The sequence below is a fragment of the Polypterus senegalus genome, chromosome 15 (assembly GCF_016835505.1).
Source record: "Polypterus senegalus isolate Bchr_013 chromosome 15, ASM1683550v1, whole genome shotgun sequence".
NCBI classification, from domain to species: Eukaryota; Metazoa; Chordata; class Cladistia; order Polypteriformes; family Polypteridae; genus Polypterus; species Polypterus senegalus.
This window is the reverse complement of record NC_053168.1, coordinates 118,450,968-118,463,360: the sequence shown is the minus strand read 5'-3', so window position 1 is coordinate 118,463,360 and position 12,393 is coordinate 118,450,968. Positions and strand designations below refer to the sequence as shown.

The following is a 12,393-nucleotide window of genomic DNA, read 5'->3' as shown; positions in this document are numbered from 1 at the left end:
AAGTAGCCTCCAAGTACTTATCCACTCAAAACAACTTTAACTTTAAAGTAACTAAATAATTTTGCCATGATTTCTTTAGCAATATGCTTATAGTCCGTGCCCTACTGAAAGATACCATAAAACTCCATAACAATTTCTTCTACTTTTATGTAGGCAGCAGATTGCCTTCAAAAGTCTCAAAAAGAAATGCAGCTTCCAGTAGCATCATTCAAGGGGAACTGTGCCCCTTGACTGGTGTGCAGTAAAATTGCTTCACAAACTGTAACCATTTTCATTTCAACCATTGAGTTCCATATTTTTTCACATGGCTTTAAAAAGTTGTTGTAAACCTAACATACAGGGCTCAGCATGGACTTTATAAGAAATACTTCCTTCTTGCAATTCTTATAGCAGAGGAGGGAAGTCTTGAATTATTTTTGCATATGTTAATTGGTATTTGACATAAAGGCCTGTAGGATTCTTAAAGCTGCAGCTGGATTTTTGATAATCTCTGATTAAAATCACCTGTGTTGTATGTATGTAATCTATTTTAGAGTAGACAGATCGAGGCAAGGGCTCGGTTGTATACACAGTACATTCCCACAATTAATGATGAACTTGACAAGGTAATAAAGAATATTAAATGCCTTCACTTTTATATTCATCTACATATGCTTTCGGATATTTTATAAATGACATTTTCTGAAAGATCCTTAATTATTTAAGATGCAGAACCTACCACTATGTAATTTATTCAGTACAACCGCCAAAAAAAATAAAATAAAATAAAAAACTACAGAAGATTTGTGATTAAAGTTCACTTCTAGTTGTGGGGTATGTTGGAACTGGTAACTAGAGTTGCTGATCTCATCACTTCATCATGTTAATTTAAATAACTAGCACAGTCATGCTTGCCCCTTCTTCTGACAGCTAATAGTATTCTGCCTGACAGCGTTGGAGCTGTACGAAGGATTAGCAGGTGCTGCGAGTTCAGATGCATTCACGGCCCTTTCTTTCGTTTGTCCATTTTGTTGTGGTACACAAAATACAAGACATCAGACAGGCAAACTTCTATTCTGTTTGTGAGGTCCAAAACAAGAAACTTCCTTATGTCGCTGTCCTCTAAATATTGGTCATTTACTGGTTGTCACCTCTCATGTACATAAGCCCACCCCCTATGACTAATGACAGGTCAAAATGGAGCAAGATGTGAACAAGATGGAGAGAGTTACTGGGTACGTATCCAAGTGAGCACACTGCCGACTGCATCAAGCTCATTAAGATTATGTAAATGAAGACTAAATCTGAAATCTCCGGAAAAGGTTACTAATGTGATATTTCCTTTAGACGGAAACTGGGTACACCAGAGTTACTTTCTGGTTGGGTGCGGATACGTATCAATTTCACTTTCTGGTACATTTTTAAGTTAGTTTTTAGAGTTTTTGTTAATCAGGATGTGTATACTTAGGTTTAAGTAAAAATATTTAATATGCATTATAGACTATTAAGACAAGAACATTAACATTTTGAAAACTATTTTATTAATGCTGGGTAAAACGAGGAATATACCAAACCAAGTATAACAAAAAAAAAAAATCAAACATCCTGCATTAATCTAATAATACATACATGAATCCATGTAAACAATTCTCAATTATACTAGTACTAACCAAAACATTCTTAAGCATACAAAAAAATAAATATTTATTAAAACCAAAATATAATTGTTCAATTAGAAAGAGAATGAAATTATTTTTTTTCATAAAGTTTATATACTTGATTAGCATAATTTAACACATTCTAAAAATGTGTAACAATAAACAAGCAATTTCTAAACTCAAGAATTCTCTCATTTTGACTTCAATGAAATGAATATGACTTCTACACATGAATATGGAAAACATCATTGCATTTAAAATATAAGCTATCTTATAAAAAAAATTCCATACCCTCATTGGATGAATATCAGCATATGGTGGTTTTCCTTCTGCCATTTCAATAGAGGTTATTCCTAATGACCAGATGTCTGCAACACAGTTATACCCAATTTCCTGAATTACTTCTGGAGCCATCCAAAATGGTGTACCTATGACAGTGTTCCGTTTGGCCATTGTGTCCTACAAAAGAAAGAAAAAAGCACAGTCTGTATAATGATGAAAAAAAGTTAACTAATGTACACGTACTACTATGAAAAAGATCTGAACATTTAAAAACCCTTAAGTAAAGAGTGCACAATGTCATAAATACTAGACAAAGATTTAAAGACGACCTTACACACTGGATTTGCCTTCTCTTTGGAAGTCAAATCATCAGCAACATAAGCACTAAATACAGTACTAGATTTCTCCAGCAATTTATGTTACCTGAATCTCTAAAATTTGTTAATTGCATTCAGTTATCAATATTATATTTAAAATATAAAGTACTCAGCTAGTGATTTCTGTAACTAGCAGGAATTTAGCATAAATATGGCCACGTGTATAGAGCACAGTGAAATTCTTACTTGTAAGTTACTTATATAGTAGTAGTTCCATGTTTATGATAGCAATAAGGTGAGGTGGATAAAAAGGCAGAAAGTTTTTTTTATATATACACATACACATACAGGGGGTCCTCGCGTTACAACGTTTCGAGTTTACAACACTCACTCCCAAAAAAACTTAAAAAAAAAAAAAAACAGACATCAGAAGGAATAAAGGTAAGCATTTTTTACACTCATTTTTTCTGTTACTACAGTACAGTGCAGAGTACAGTATATTTATGTCCTTTTCTTTTTTCTCAGGCTTAGATTTTGTGTTTTTATGATCTAGAGTATGATTTTGCATTTTTTTGACTTGGGCTAGAGTGTGTTTTCGACTTACACCAAAATTTGGGTTACATCACTGTTGTAGGAATGGAACTGTGTTGTAACCCGAGGACCCCCTGTATATATATATATATTTATATATAAACAGTGAGCACTCCAAATGTGGCATGACTGAACTATTATTACTAATAATACACTTTTTTCTGATGATGTGGTCATGATGTTAAAAGTACAGCTGGCCACATTTGAGTATTTTTGATCAAGTGCACAGGAAAGTAATAAAACTGCTGGTAAGATACACTGACAGAAAGCTGTCTTATTACACTTATGTTTTCAAGCATTTGAGTCAAATCTATGATTAGTATATACTTTCTACATTTTAAATAATTCATTAGAAAATAATCTTGAGGAAACCTTAAACAAATTTAAAATAAAGCCCCAATTATCTGTACTTATTAAAAATCTAGTCATATTATTCAGCATATATATTATACAAATCCACTGTATGATATGCAAAAGGGATTAAAGTCCAATACCTAAGAGTGCTTCCAATTCTGCAAGTTAGTTATATACTGTACAGTGAACATTCAATTTACATTTTCTTTTTCTTGACTATTGATTCTCTGCATGTACCGCAGACTGAACATTTTGTTCTGCAACAAACCAAACTCTCACGGATAAGAAATAATTCTGTTATTTAGCAAACAAATGTAATGATTCAAGTAATAAATATATTTGCATTAATACTGTTGCAGTTTATATGTATTTATTTACTGATTATTGTAATTCAGCTGCTAAATCACAGTTTATAACAATCTTTGATATTCTGAATTTTGTTAAAATAGTTGTTTTTATTGGAAACTTTTAAATAAACATTTAAACAAACAAGGGGAAAAATAGTTTCTTGAAAATTTTACATGGCTAAACACAACCCACCATGAGACAAAAAGACATTTAGACAAAAGCTGTATTCTGCATGATAATAAAATTGTTATCCAGATAAGACAAGACAAGACACTATATGAAACTGTGGTCTTTGATGAGGTTCCACTTTGCCCTTTACAAAACTTTGTGCATGCATTTGGTGATATCCTTGCCCCAATATATTCCTGTGTCTGTGCTTTTGTAAACTATTTTCAGTTAATGTTAAAACAAATTCTTACATGCCTAATATATAAAGAAAACCTTTTATATGAAAGTATCCTTGCATGTTTTATTTTAAGCAGGACTTTTTAATTAATTATTAAACATTCAAATGGATTGACTATCCATTATAAAACAATAAAAATTTGTATACCTATTCCAAATCACTGCAGCAAAGAATTCTAATATAGAAAGTCATGAAACTCTAAAGAATCAATTAATAATAATAAAAATAATAATATATTTTATTTATAGGTGCCCTTCAAGGTACACAAGTGCACCTTACAGAACACATTAATAACAACAGTCACAATATAAAATGAATAATAAATAAAATTGTGGTCCTGTTTAAAGGAGTGACATAACGAAGCAGTGAAACCTCAGATATAAATTTCAAAGGAGTGACAACCATCCAACCAACCATCCAAGTGGTAGGTGAGGCGACAACGATTTTTTGGCGCGCATTCTTTCAGTTGTGTGTAGTAGGTGACTCGTTATGTCACTCCAATAAAATGTCACTCTTTCAGTACGATATTTATGTCACTCCTTTGTTATGTCACTCCTATGAAGTGTCACTCTTTCGATACAGACCCACGAGCTGCAGAATTATGAACCAACTGAAGTTTGTAAAGGATTTTGTGAGGAAGATCAGAACGGATATAATTACAATAATCAATATGAGATGTAACCAAAGAATGAACACGAATAGCAGTGCTGGTAGCTAAAAGAGATGGGCATAAACAGCTGATATTACATACAAGTAATACTAATATGCACCTCAGATTTTAAGATACTATCGAAAATAACACCTAAGCTAGGAGTAGGAAGAATGGAATATTATCACATTTGTTCAAAACCTATTTAGTTCCTACTAGTAGAACCTCTGTTTTATCACTGTTTACAGGCGCTGGTCATAAAATTAGAATATCATGACAAAGATGATTTATTTCCGTAATTCCATTCAAAAAGTGAAACTTGTATATTAGATTCATTCATTACACACAGACTGATGTATTTCAAATGTTTATTTCTTTTAATTTTGATGATTATAACTGACAACTAATGAAAGTCCCAAATTCAGTAGCTCAGAAAATTAGAATATTGTGAAAAGGTTCAACATTGAAGACACCTGGTGCCACACTCTAATTAGCTAATTAACTCAAAACAGCGGCAAAAGCCTTTAAATGGTCTCTCAGTCTTGTTCTGTAGGCTACACAATCATGGGGAAGACTGCTGACTTGACAGTTGTCCAAAAGACGACCATTGACACCTTGCACAAGGAGGGCAAGACACAAAAGGTCATTGCTAAAGAAGCTGGCTGTTCACAGAGCTCTGTGTCCAAGCACATAAATAGAGAGGCGAAGGGAAGGACAAGATGTGGTAGAAAAAAGTGTACAAGCAAGAGGGATAACCGCACCCTGGAGAGGATTGTGAAACAAAACCCATTCAAAACTGTGGAGGAGATTCACAAAGAGTGGACTGCAGCTGGAGTCAGTGCTTCAAGAACCACCACACACAGAAGTATGCAAGACATGGGTTTCAGCTGTCGCATTCCTTGTGTCAAGCCACTCTTCAACAAGAGACAGCGTCAGAAGCGTCTTGCCTGGGCTAAAGACAAAAAGGACTGGACTGCTGCCGAGTGGTCCAAAGTTATGTTCTCTGATGAAAGTAAATTTTGCATTTCCTTTGAAAATCAAGGTCCCAGAGTCTGGAGGAAGAGAGGAGAGGTACAGAATCCACGTTGCTTGAGGTCCAGTGTAAAGTTTCCACAGTCAGTGATGGTTTGGGGTGCCATGTCATCTGTTGGTGTTGGTCCATTGTGTTTTCTGAGGTCCAAGGTCAACGCAGCCGTCTACCAGGAAGTTTAACAGCACCTCATGCTTCCTGCTGCTGACGAACTTTATGGAGATGCGGATTTCATTTTCCAACAGGACCTGGAACCTGCACACAGTGCCAAAACTACCAGTACCTGGTTTAAGGACCATGGTATACCTGTTCTTGATTGGCCAGCAAACTCGCCTGACCTTAACCCCATAGAAAATCTAAGGGGTACTGTGAAGAGGAAGATGCAATACGCCAGACCCAACAATTCAGAAGAGATGAAGACCACTATCAGAGCAACATGGGCTCTCATAACACCTGAGCAGTGCCACAGACTGATCGACTCCATGCCACGCCACACTGCTGCAGTAATCCAGGCCAAGGGAGCCCCAACTAAATAATGAGTGCTGTACATACTCATACTTTTCATGTTCATACCTTTCAGTTGGGCAACATTTCTAAAAATCCTTTTTTTGCATTGGTCTTAATTGATATTCTAATTTTCCGAGATACTGAATTTGGGACTCATTAGTTGTCAGTTATAATCATCAAAATTAAAATAAACAAACATTTGAAATACATCAGTCTGTGTGTAATGAATGAATCTAATATACAAGTTTCACTTTTTGAATGGAATTACTGAAATAATTCAACTTTGTCATGATATTCTAATTTTATGACCAGTGCCTGTAATTTAAGAAACATTACTATATAAATAAATATTTTCACAATAAAGTATAAATTATAAATATTACCACTACTTCTAGGACATACATAATAAAAGAGAGCTTGAACACTTACTGTAAGCTGCCCAGCAACACCAAAATCAGCCAACTTTGCATGTCCCTCTGTGTTCAGAAGAATATTTCCAGCTTTGATATCTCTATGAATTTTTCTCATGAAGTGCAGATACTCCAGTCCTTTAAGTGTTGATTTCAAAATGGTTGCAATTTCTTCTTCTGTTAGCTTAAAAAAAAAAAAAAGACCACAATTTACATTAGTGCTTAAAGAAAGTATTACAGTGCTTTATGTATATAAAAATTAACCATAACTATATACACAAATATCACAAATACTGTATACATAATACCAGTTGAACTCAAAATCAATTATGTTGATTTGCCTACTGGAAGGTTCATAGTGCACTTCTTGCAGTTTGCTCAGTTAATGACTCTTTGGTGGTCTAAGCTGTAGTCACTTCTTTTTAAAAATCACCTACTAATCTTCCCCCAAATACTTTCTAGATGCATTTTTTGTTCTAGAACAGTCTTCAATGGTGTTCTGTTATCTTCTGCTGTATGAAAGAAGCACTCATTTGTCCTTTGGAGTTCCCATTTTTATTCCATCTACTGTATATTCCTGTTTGTCTACAACTTCAAACACATCCATTCCCCAGTATATGACTCAGAATGGTACAATACACTCATGTATACTTTATATATAGGACAGCACCATAAAATTTGATTCATGCTTTGTCCAAGATTAGGTCTTTTCTTGCACCTGATGTGGTCAGGACAGGTTCAGAAACTATGCAACCCTTAATTGGAGCAAGTGGATTTAAGATTGTTATGTTATGTTACTATAAAAATAAAACTGTGTCAGACGGTTGCAATGCTCCTGCTTCTACTGAAAATTTCTAACTTTAACCACAAACCTTCTGATTAAGCATCCTTTGGCCCTAAATTTAAAGACAGCAGAGTTTGAAATGACTACACATTCCAATGTATATCTCTTGTCATTAATCATTGCATTTCTCATACGTACAGAATGAAAAAAAAAAACACTACGCACACATAAATGAAAGGTAACGACAATGGATGCATCTATAAGTTTAACTTGCTTATTAAAGGCAAAATCCACCACTGAAAAAGGTAAACTTGGCACATTCTTTTTTCCTAGCGGCTAAGGTGGAAAGAGTGTTTTTAAAACAACTGATGAATGTGTTTTTAGATCAGAAATGACAACCTGACATAAGTGCCAGCTGAGTCAGACTTGAAGGACATGAATACTGTAAATATCATGAGGGAACTGACAAGAAAATCAAAGTGACATAATCTTTAGTAAAACAAAGAGTACTTTTGTGAAAGAAAAGTAAAGCAGAAGCAAAAATCTGGATACTGCATAAACATGCCAGAAGAAAACAAAAGTTGTGTCCAACACAGAAAATTCTAATTTATCCTGAAATGTGCTATTCAAGCATTACATTCACTAAAATCAGGACCAGTTTGTCCAACAGCATGTCAAATTTCCATCTTCAACAAAATTATAAGTCATCCAAAATGATTGTAGACAGGAACCAAAGACGTACTTAAAACAGTAACAAGGCACATTTTTTTACTCTCGGTCACCTTTTATGACTTTACAATTAAATTATCTTGCTCTTTGGTACTTGGTTTAAAAATATGTCTGCACATAAATTCAATTTACTTCTGACCTTATGTGGGTAAAAAAATAAGACTTTGGGAAAAGGCTAAACAAAATGTATAAAGTAAAACTTTTTGCCATTTTACTAGTGTTTGTGTAAGTAACAGACAGAAAAATGTTTATTTCCTACATTCATTGTTACTTATGTTACTCAAAGAAAAGGTGAAAATTATTTTTTTGAAAAAAAAAATTGTATTCTAAAATTTATATATAATTAAATACCCACTACACAAACTAGACACTAGATACTGCAGTGAAACCTTCGACACAACATGCCCAAAGTTATCACATCACACTACCTGCCACACAGTATATGGTACAACACACAACACTATATGTTATGCAGAATTTTGTCGATGGGAAGAAAGTAAGTACACCCTCTTACAGTTCTATGGTTTTACGTACCTGGACATCATAAAAAAAAATCTGGTCCTTACCAGGATATAAAATTATTTTAATCTAACCTCAGGTGTAAAACAACACGTGGCACTTCGCATTATGGCCAAGCATCTCCACTTTGGTCTTGTCTTTCAAAAGGACATTGTTTCAGAAGTCTTGTGGTTTGTTCAGCTGCAACTTTGCAAACCTAAGCCATGTTGCCATGTTCATTTTTAAAGAGAAGAGGCTTTGTCCTGGCAACAGTTCCAAACAAACCATACATGTTCAGTCTTTTTCTGTTTGTACTTTCATGAACTTTAACATTGAACATGGTAACTGAGGCCTGCAGAGTCTGAGATGTAGCTGGGGTGAATTTGTAGGGATGTCCACTCCTGAGAATAATCTTTCTTACTGTAGAAGGATGGACTTTGAATTGTCTGGAAATGGCCATATAACCCTACCCAGACTGATGAACAGAAACAATTGCTTCTCTGAGATCACTGTGTTTGCTTTTATAGAGATGGTCACACTTGCAGATGATCAATTAGTCAAGTGCATTTAGCAGCACCTGGCTACTCCTTACCCTCTTAATACCTATGGAAGCAGTAACTTTTCACACCCACTGCTTCAGCATTTTGGCTTAGTTTTTGTTAAATAAATAATGACACAGTGTAATATGACACGTGTTACTGTTTATCAGAGGTTGTATTTACCTAATTTTAAGGCCTGCGAAGGACGTTTTTATTATGTCAGGATAAGTTAAATCGTTAGAACTGAAAGAGGGTGTACTTTCTTTTGACATAACTGTATAAACAACAGAGTAACCGGAGGGTAGGTTCTCTTGCGGAAAGGTACGAGATAGTACCCGAGAGGTTACTACTTTTGTTGAGAGGTAGGGAAGGAGAGAAGAATCATCTTCTTTTATACTGTCCAAGACAAAGCGATCTCTGTTAAGGCTGTGAACAAGTCCGCAGTATTTCTGGGCCATACAGTGCATCCAGAAAGTATTCAAAGCGCATCACTTTTTCCACAGTTTGTTATATTACAGCCTTATTCCAAAATGGATTAAATTAATTTTTTTCCTCAGAATTCTACACATAACACCCCATAATGGCAACGTGAAAAAAGTTTACTTGAGGTTTTTGCAAATTTATTAAAAATACAAACCGGATTCCAAAAAAGTTGGGACACTAAACAAATTGTGAATAAAAACTGAATGCAATGATGTGGAGATTGCAAATGTCAATATTTTATTTGTAATAGAACGTAGATGACAGATCAAACGTTTAATCTGAGTAAATGTATCATTTTAAAGGAAAAATATGTTGATTCAAAATTTCACGGTGTCAACAAATCCCAAAAAAGTTGGGACAAGTAGCAATAAGAGGCTGGAAAAAGTAAATTTGAGCATAACGAAGAGCTGGAAGACCAATAAACACTAATTAGGTCAATTGGCAACATGATTGGGTATAAAAAGAGCTTCTCAGAGTGGCAGTGTCTCTCAGAAGCCAAAATGGGTAGAGGATCACCAATTCCCACAACGTTGCGCAGAAAGATAGTGGAGCAATATCAGAAAGATGTTACCCAACGAAAAATTTTGCATCTATCATCATCAACTGTGCATAACATCATCCGAAGATTCAGAGAATCTGGAACAATCTCTGTGCGTAAGGGTCAAGGCCGTAAAACCATACTGGATGCCCGTGATCTCCGGGCCATTAAACGACACTGCACCACAAACAGGAATGCTACTGTAAAGGAAATCACAGAATGGGCTCAGGAATACTTCCAGAAACCATTGTCAGTGAACACAATCCACCGTGCCATCCGCCGCCCAGCTGAAACTCTACAGTGCAAAGAAGAAGCCATTTCTAAGCAAGATCCACAAGCTCAGGCGCTGTCACTGGGCCAGGGATCATTTAAAATGGAGTGTGGCAAAATGGAAGACTGTTCTGTGGTCAGACGAGTCACGATTCAAGTTCTTTTGGAAATCTGGGACGCCATGTCATCCGGACCAAAGAGGACAAGGACAACCCAAGTTGTTATCAACGCTCAGTTCAGAAGCCTGCATCTCTGATGGTATGGGGTTGCATGAGTGCGTGTGGCATGGGCAGCTTGCATGTCTGGAAAGGCACCATCAATGCAGAAAAATATATTCAGGTTCTAGAACAACATATGCTCCCATCCAGACGTCATCTCTTTCAGGGAAGACCCTGCATTTTCAACAAGATAATGCCAGACCACATTCTGCATCAATCACAACATCATGGCTGTGTAGGAGAAGGATCCGGGTACTGAAATGGCCAGTCTGTAGTCCAGATCTTTCACCTATAGAGAACATTTGGCGCATCATAAAGAGGAAGGTGTGACAAAGAAGGCCCAAGGCGATTGAACAGTTAGATGCCTGTATTAGACAAGAATGGGAGAGCATTCCTATTTCTAAACTAGAGAAAACTGGTCTCCTCGGTCCCCAGACGTTTGTTGAGTATTGTAAGAAGAAGGGGAGATGCCACACAGTGGTGAAAATGGGCTTGTCACAACTTTTTTGGGATTTGTTGACACCATGAAATTCTGAATCAACATATTTTCCCCTTAAAATGATACATTTTCTCAGTTTAAACTTTTGTTCCGTGATTTATGTTCTATTCTGAATAAAATATTAGAAGTTGGCACCTCCACATCATTGCATTCAGTTTTTATTCACAATCTGTATAGTGTCCCAACTTTTTTGGAATCCGGTTTGTAAAAAAAATTGAGAAATCACATGTACATAATAAGTATTCACAGCCTTTGCTCAATACTTTGTCGATGCGTATTTGGCAGCAATTACAGCCTCAAGTCTTTTTAAACATGATGCCACAAGCTTGGCACACCTACCCTTGGCCAGTTTCACCCATTCCTCTTTGCAGCACCTCTCAAGCTCCATCACGATGGATAGGAAGCGTCGGTGCACAGCCATTTTAAGATCCCTCCAGAGATGTTCAATCAGATTCAAGTCTGGGCTTTGGCTGGGCCACTCAAGGACATTCACAGAGTTGTCCTGAAGCCACTCCTTTGATACCTTGGCTGTTTGCTTCGGGTCGTTGTCCTGCTGAATGATGAACTGTCGCCCCAGTCTGAGGTCAAGAGCGCTCTGAAGCAGGTTTTCATCCAGGATGTCTCTGTACATTGCTGCAGTCATCTTTCCCTTTATCCTGACTAGTCTCCCAGTTACTGCAACTGAAAAACATCCCCACAGCATGATGCTGCCACCACCATGCTTCACTGTAGGGATTGTATTGGCCTGGTGATGAGCGGTGCATGGTTTCCTCCAAATGTGACGCCTGGCATTCACACCAAACAGTTCAATCTTTGTCTCATCAGACCAGAGAATTTTGTTTCTCATGGTCTGAGAGTCCTTCAGGTGCTTTTTGGCAAACTCCAGGTGGGCTGCCATGTGCCTTTTACTAAGGAGTGGCTTCCATCTGGCCACTCTACCATACAGGCCTGATTGGTGGATTGCTGGAGAGATGGTTGTCCTTCTGGAAGGTTCTCCTCTCTCCACAGAGGATCTCTGCAGCACTGACAGAGTGACCATCGGGTTCTTGGTCACCTCCCTGACTAAGGCCCTTCTGCCCCGATCGCTCAGTTTAGAAAGCCGGCCAGCTCTAGGAAGAGTCCTGGAGGTTTCGTACTTCATTTACTTACGGGTGATGAAGGCCACTATGCTCATTGGGACCTTCAAAGCAGCAGAAATTTTTCTGTAACCTTCACCAGATTTGTGCCTCAAGACAATCCTATCTTGGAGGTCTACAGAATATTCCTTTGACTTCATGCTTGGTTTGTGCTCTGACATGAACTGT

At 36.6% G+C, this 12,393-nt stretch overlaps 1 protein-coding gene across 3 annotated transcripts in view; it reads right to left on the bottom strand.

Moving 5' to 3' along the window:
- Positions 1–12,393, bottom strand: part of stk3 (serine/threonine kinase 3 (STE20 homolog, yeast)) — a 425,887-nt gene that overhangs the window by 303,475 nt on the left and 110,019 nt on the right. For all 3 annotated transcript variants that reach the window (XR_005630645.1, XM_039736187.1, XM_039736186.1), the window contains exons 5-6: positions 6,551–6,715; positions 1,929–2,096 (exon numbers count right to left, since the gene is read on the bottom strand). Coding sequence is in view for 2 of the 3 variants with exons in the window: in XM_039736187.1 (XP_039592121.1) it covers positions 1,929–2,096; positions 6,551–6,715 (333 nt within the window). In the remaining variant the exon portion in view is untranslated. The remainder of the gene's footprint in view (positions 1–1,928; positions 2,097–6,550; positions 6,716–12,393) is intronic.